Genomic DNA, 7,267 nt, shown 5'->3' with positions numbered 1-7,267 from the left:
GTGGCTCGGGTCGGGATGGGGAAGGAGAAGGTGCGGGGCGAAGCCTGGTTCTCCGGGATGACAGGGAGGTGTCCAGGGCAAGAATAAAGATACCTAAAGGACCTGTGTTTTCTGAAGCAGTCGGGATGGTGGGGCTGATGTTACAGGCAGTGTCACGGCTGCGTCCTTCGCTCACGTCTAGGAGATCCCTGCCTAGGCGAGTTAGGCTCTACTTTGGATGCCGGCCTGAGCTCCGCTGTCCCCATGCACCGCACTCCGCGGGTCACGTACTCTGTGGGTCACACATAAGTGCTGCCAGCGTTCCAGGTTAGCTGGTTTTTCTGCAGCTGTGCACCGGGGCACAGGAGAGCGTTCCCTGGGACTAACTCAGCCAGTCTGCGCTGAAGATGCGAGATGAGATACGCGGTGTGGGCAGGGAGACAGCGAGGAGCCGGTGAGGGACTGGCTGCTCTGCTGAGACAAACCGTGAGCGTTGCAGTTCTTGCAGACTAGAGCCAATGCCTTGCTGTCTTACAGCCAACTCTGCAAGAGTAAATAAATAATAAAAAACCCCAACAAAACCAGTCTCAGAAAATGTTTCTGTGGTGAAACGTTTCTGCTGATTTTTCCGAAGCAGATTCCATCTGCTGGCTTGGTGTCCTGCTCCAGAGTGAATGTGGGCGATCACTATACAGTAACTTAGTCATCTTCAAAACCGCAAGCTACCTAAGGAACGAATCATTCATGACCATCTTTGATCCAAACCTTGTCTCGGATAACTCAAAACGCACCGAGAGGGAGCCAGCCTGCCTTTCCGCGGAGGCTGTGACGGCGTCGTTACCTACCTGCCTTGCCTTCTCCTCTCTGGTGGAGTTTCTTGGCGTGTGTGCATGTTTCTGTTTCCTCTTTCCATCTTCAGGACCGCACGCTATTTTGTCCACAAAGAATCAGCCATGCCGCACACATCCAGGAACCCCCTGTGTCCAGAAGGGCTGAATGCCGTAGATGGGGCTTCAGATAGCAGATCACTGGGTATTATTTGGGGCCTGGTGGGCCAATGGGATGGGAAAAGCGCTTCAGATCACTTTTTTTGCATCCTTTTCTGGTGGACCAATGGGACACGATTTTCAGCAAACTTCATGTGTGTTCAGGGACCCAGGTTTCCTCTTCAGCGTAGCTCGTAGCATCTGCAGTTCGGGGGCTGACTTGTTGAATTCGTGTCTGCACGTAATAAAGGTAACGGGCTTAGAGAAGGGACGGTTGGGTCCTCCTCCGCCCCACCCCTTCGCAGAGCTAAATACTTCCTTTTTTTCTCAAGCGTTGAAATAACAAGAGAAGGGAAACCGAGCTGTGTGGCAGCTGCACTGCTTCATGAATATTACTTGAAGAGGAAATTTTTTCACCTAACCAGAGAACTTCCTGCGGTGGTTGTCTGTACTTCTAAAGATCTAGAAATTAGTGTAAGGCTGTGTGCCTGCTGCAGCATTTCCTTGTGCGTGTGACTTAGGAAAGTTGTTCACGGGGAGATCTTTGCTTCTGATTTGTGCGTCTTTAGCTCAGGGGTGTTCAAATGCATTTTCTTCCCTAAAAGTCAGATTCTGCAAGTTTGCAAATGTTTTAATAAGCACTTGTAGAACCTTCTGTGGTCTAGTTCTTCCGAATCAAACCAGACTTGCTGTTCACGCTGTCCTGTGACCCTGGAGCACAGACAAACCAAGGGTGGCTATCTGAAAAAGAACCAAAACATTACAGAAAGCAGCTTCACAAGGATTTTTAAAATCCAGTGGAGTGATAGGGCCTGGAAAAGTGCTTCTAGATAGTCTTCTAAAAGCTTGATGTATTTTCATTTCCAGTGAGGATGAGGATTACCTGTGTATGATAGCACAGTGGGTTTTGTACAAGATTACAGCAGTTCTGAGGGTCGGCGAGGGGAAGACCTACAGAGCATTGAGACTTTCCTAACAAGAAAAGCTCGCTGACTGAAGTACACGTAACCCGGTTTGTGTTTTGCTTAGTTAACGTGCTTTTCCCCTTGGCCAGGCTATTTTCTTTGCCTCCTTCCCTGCTGTACGTGTACTAAAAATGACCTCACTAGCTGGTCCCCTGCCAGTGGTCCTTTTTTGAAAGCTGACTTCTCATGCAGCTTTTTACCAGCAGACGAGGTGGTTCAGAACAATAAAAGACGTGGATGGCCTTCGCCTGTATGCTGAATCCTTCTTTCCTGTTACCTGAATATAGATCAGAGAAAGTGCAACATTGACCAGAGATGTACTTGAGCAACATTTTAATGATTTAAAAGGGACCCTGAAGAAGCTGTTGGATGAGCGGCTGATGTCACTGCTGCAAGAAGTGGATGCTATAGAACAAGAGAGCATCAAACCCTTGGATGAATGCCAGAAGCTGATAGAGCACGGAGTCAGTACAGCCAATGATCTGCTCCGGGAAGGTAAGGCAGGACAAGACACTACGTCTTGGCTCTACCTTCTGGTGTGTCTTTTCTTCAGGACTGTTACGATCAGAATATTTGGTTCATTTTGGACTGATCTCAAACCAAATGTTAAGAAGAAGTTGAAGTTGGATAGATGTAGTGAAGAGCTGATCAGTATCTTCTCCTGCAAATCCGTATTTAAATATTTCTCTCCAGTCCTCGATGTACGTCTACCAGTGCAGCCTCTCCATAAGGGCAGGAGGTACCTACTTCGGAAGTGTCTCACTGCAGAGGTGTCCTGCACCCCCCCATGCTAGGAGAGGATATGTCAGGCTACTCTGAAATAAAAAACACCTCGGGTACCGTGATGACAGAATGTCTGTGTTCGTCAGAGGATGTTATTTGTGTCTTAGTGGAAGAGCAGCTGAAGTGAACCCTGCTAAGTGGTTATGTTCAGCGTTGATGGGGAACATGACCAGTGAAATGGCCACTGTATGGGGACAATTTCTCCAAAAGTCTGAGGATGAGGCAGACAAAAATGGACATGTGGAACATTGCTGTAGGGGCCGGTTTGTGCCCCACTGATGCTAAATACCTAGCTAGAAAGGAATGTCACTGCTGACTGTTTTCCCCACACAGGAGAACCTACTGGGAGCATGTCTGAGCCATGAGTATGTTGGCAGTTTCCTTGCATTGTTCTCATGTCTCAACTTTAACTTTCTTTCAACACGATCTCAGTTCTTGAACTGCAGTGCAGTGAGCAGTCCCCTCCTCCCCGGGTAGGAAAGCTGCCAGCTTGCAGGAGGACCTGAGCTCTGTGCTGGAGGGGCCTGCTGGCTCGGCAGCTCGGTGCCTCCTGCTCGCAGGAGCAGTCACAGCATTTAGGAATTAGTTGGTCGGTTTTACTTTCTGTCACCACAACCTCTGGGACAGCTGGTCGTCACCTTGGTTTTATTCTACGTTTTAATCTATTTTATTCTACGGTTCAGGCGACTGACTTACAGGATGGTGGCAAAGGTTGCCTGTGTTTTCTACAAGTTTCTGTCAGATCTCCTGAGAACCTGCGTAGCTGAGCACTTCCTACCCCCCGGGTCACCGTTCCCCTGTAGCAGTAGCTAAGTCGTGTTGTCAAAATGAACAGATGAGCCAGAAAGGAGTTAAGCCTCCGTGGCTATTACATCTCTGGCTGCCAATTATGACGTATGCTTTTCTTTAGAGATTTGTAACGTTTGTAATCCTCCATTTGGAAGAGAACTTGCTTGTGCGGTACATAACCATAAAGTCATCAGAGAGGAGAACGGAGCATACGTCTCCGTAAGCTGAAGTATGGGACAATACTTTATATGGAAAGCTCCTGAGAAGATTTCTGTTTATCTCCACACTTTGATGCTTCGTTGTGATGATAGTTACCATCCAGATGGAGCAAACAGAACAAGGATTGAAATGATTTTTTGCTTTCAGCTCCTGCTTTTTTATTTTCTGTGCAGTGAAGGTGTTTTGCTTTTCTTACTTTAAAGCAGGTGGAGAAAGAGATTAATAATCCTGATCTCTGGCATTTGACCCCAGTTCTGCTGCTGTATGAGACCTGAGGCAAATCATGACATCTGTTGTGGGAGTGTCTGCCGCTTCAGAAGCTGCTAGATAGGCTTTGTATGGTTAACTGTAATTGTTCTTTCTAGTTAAGAGTCTAGCAGAAGTGCTGAGAACGCTTGGTGTTTAATTGGTTGTTCGTGTCAGAACTGGTTATTCTTTGAAGCAAAGAATGCCTTTCTTGGACGTTTTCTCATTAGGACTATTTTTACCATTTGATTCCAGGGGAGAGTGCAGTCCATGGAGATGTGGGACAGCAGAACGAGAAACTGTGCAGCTTTACAAAAAAAGCTTTACATATTCAGCTAGATAGGTAAGGAACTGACACCCTGAGGTGATTGGAGGCAGCGGCACATGCACCCCTCTTTAGCAGAGGATCTTTTCCCCTCTCAAACAAAAGCCTTCCACTCCATTGCCTTAAAAGATTCAGCTGAGGTGTTACTGTTGTGTTTGTTTCATCGACTTTCACTGGGGCTGGCAGTCACAGAATGGAGTAGTTTTCAGCCTCCATATGTTCTGTAGAAATATAGGCTGTTTATTTGTGAATGATGAACCCACTCCTTGTGGAACAGCCTGTATTTCAGAGTATTTACTGAGAAACAGACAGCCTGCTTAGGGCTGAGACACAATGTTTTCTGAGGCTTTTAAGTTTGAAATGCACATGCCAATTTCTGCAGCTGTTCTCTCTTTGCAAATCTGCACAGATTCAAGGGTATGGACAAAACCTGAATTTGTAGAAGCTGGCCCCTTTCATTACAGCAAACTTTCCTTTCTCAGCTTACCAGAAGTGCCCTCCTTGGTTGACGTGCCTTGTTTATCTGCCCAGCTGGATGACTGTCTTCTTACTATATTGAAAAATCAAATATTCAGACACGGAACTGTGGCATCTTGTCCACCTGTACAGCTAGAGGAGTTCGTTGAAAAGCCTGGAGGTATTTTAGTCCGATGGTGTAAGGTAGGTAAAATATCTTGGCTGGAAATCATTCAGACTTCAGTTTTGTTGAATGAAACTGAAAAAGCCACTTTTTCTGGATTCTCTACCGCCTTCAAGCAGTCCGGTCCACACCAGTGTGCAGGTAGAAACTTTAGAAGAGATTTTTATGGTAATGGCCTCATTTAAAGGCAAGGTAATCTAGTGGTATTGGGGTTTGTGTCTGCCTGGCAGTGGCGCTTCTGTGTTAGACTCTAGCTGTTGGACTCTATCTGCTCCCATCTGCAGGTCGAAAGGGCCGACAGACTAATGCACCTCTGCCTCACAAGGTCATTCCCTGTGTGTGGGAAAGTCAGGAGGGGCAGCTGAAAACGCTGATACCCCTGTTCCCATGCTTCAGCAAGTGCCAGCTACTGGGCAGGCAGGAACCGCCGCCCTCGCATGCTCTTCCCACTAAACAAATGGGAGAGAGTAATCGGTCTGTGATGCAGTTGTACAGACAGGACCAAGAAATCCTGGTGTGGGTGTTTCTGGCAGAGGTGATTCACATGTAGCTCTTTGTGCTGTGGAAGCAAGTGGTTCATCTGTGTGGCAACAACTGGCAAACGCTCTCAGTAAGACTAGACTTCAGTGCTGGGCTGCTGCGTTTGTTCCCTTTGAAGAGGCTTTAGCAGACCCAGGATGAGGCTGAACCTCTTCTGTTATGCTTTTACAGCTAACCGTGTTTGTTTTCTTAGGAAGATGCAGTGGATGGAAAGAGAAAATATTTTCGTATTGGCACTAGCTCATCCAGTAGCTTTTTCTCTTCAATGCACAGAAACTGTTTTTGAGTAAATAACTGCAGAGCTCTGATGTGGTTTAGTTGTTGTTGAAGAGCTCTACGCTTCTCAGCAGCATTAAACAAGCTTCTGTCGTTCTAGCAGCAGCCAGCCGTTGGTCAGTGCCCCGTACCTTGTAAAGGATGTGGACTTAGATTATAAAACAACTGTCATACGTGGCCTGATTGTCTGTGCCGCAGAGGAGTTCCCTGAATTTGGTCAGGGATGGGGATAGTGGAGCTTTTGAGAGGGGGTGGGAGATGTCTTTTGACTTAGAGACACCAAAGATTGGAAATCATCCCCTGGAACAGTTTATGAAGGATAAAAGTGAGTTTCCCTTGCTGCTAAAAATTGGTGCTGAATTTCTTCTGCAAATTTGTCTTCAGCTTTTGGCTGAAGGATCTTGTTACATCTCTGCTAGATTGAAAAACCTTCTGTTAAAAATTTCTTCTCCTGTAGATACTTTTAAACTGCAATTGAATCATTCTTATACTTCTTTTTGTATCAGACGTTTCAGATGCTGATTTTGTTTTCTGTAAGTGCCTTGTGACTCTGACTCTCCTTTGGCAGCCTGCAGTACTACCCTACTGAATGCTGCTTCAGAGGTGGAAGGAGAAATCAGAGGGGGTCATTTATTAATGTAATAAACATCTCTCTAGGTGGATGACGACTTCATACCCCAAGATTACCGACTGCAGTATCGTAAGAGTACTGCCAGTCACTTTGAAGATGTGTATGTCGGCTCGGAGACAGAGTTCACCGTGCTGCACATTGATCCTAATGTTGATTACCAGTTCAGAGTCTGTGCCCGAGGAGATGGACGGCAAGAGTGGAGTCCGTGGAGCGTTCCTCAGATCGGCCGCACCACGCTGGTTCCCCATGGTACTGTTTCACTGCCATTCATCTTCATCTTAAGCCCGTGTCACCAGTGCAGCACTCCTGAAGGTCTGCAGCTGAGTGACTTACGGCGCTGCTTTTTGTATGGTGATGGGGTGTCCTTAGCTATGATGTATGTGTGTAATGTATGGTGAACTACCTTTCATCCTACAATTATTCCTTTGCTTCCTAGTAAGAATGACAAATCATGAGCCTTTCTGGCTGGCAGCTCACTGCTTAGCCTTGGAAGGCAGCAATGAGCCAGCAGTGAAGCATTATTTTCCTTCTCCATCACCCTACCTAAACATTTTTATGACCTACAGACTCCTAACAAGCTCTTATCTTGGAGAAAGAAAAACTTAAGTTTTCTTTCACTTGCAAATTTCTAAGGGCAGCGGGTAATGAAGGTTTTCTTTTGCCTACAATCTGACTTCACAGGGATCGCAGCAAAGAGTGAACTTCTGGTGAACTCTGTGAACTGGGAAATACTTCTTGTAATTACAAATTATTTGAAAAAGAAACTTCTCCATAAGCAGGTGGCAAAACCAGCCCCTGTTTTTAACATAAAATTTGTTTGAGGTAAAGTGAGTGGGCATTGCATCTGACTTGATTTTGCACAGACAGTAGCTGGTTGAGTTGAGCTTC

The 7,267-nt window shown here is 46.3% G+C and overlaps 1 protein-coding gene across 1 annotated transcript in view; it reads left to right on the top strand.

Moving 5' to 3' along the window:
• The first annotated feature begins 15 nt into the window (after positions 1 to 15).
• CRLF3 (cytokine receptor-like factor 3) overlaps positions 16 to 7,267 on the top strand; it is a 10,501-nt gene continuing 3,249 nt past the window's right edge. Inside the window, exons 1-6 of the mRNA XM_010142962.1 lie at positions 16 to 30; positions 649 to 861; positions 2,218 to 2,425; positions 4,223 to 4,310; positions 4,775 to 4,952; positions 6,406 to 6,628. Coding sequence (XP_010141264.1) covers positions 16 to 30; positions 649 to 861; positions 2,218 to 2,425; positions 4,223 to 4,310; positions 4,775 to 4,952; positions 6,406 to 6,628 — 925 coding nt within the window. The remainder of the gene's footprint in view (positions 31 to 648; positions 862 to 2,217; positions 2,426 to 4,222; positions 4,311 to 4,774; positions 4,953 to 6,405; positions 6,629 to 7,267) is intronic.

This window comes from Buceros rhinoceros, unplaced genomic scaffold, assembly GCF_000710305.1.
Source record: "Buceros rhinoceros silvestris isolate BGI_N320 unplaced genomic scaffold, ASM71030v1 scaffold29349, whole genome shotgun sequence".
Lineage (NCBI taxonomy): Eukaryota > Metazoa > Chordata > Aves > Bucerotiformes > Bucerotidae > Buceros > Buceros rhinoceros.
This window is presented reverse-complemented; position numbering and strand designations above follow the sequence as displayed.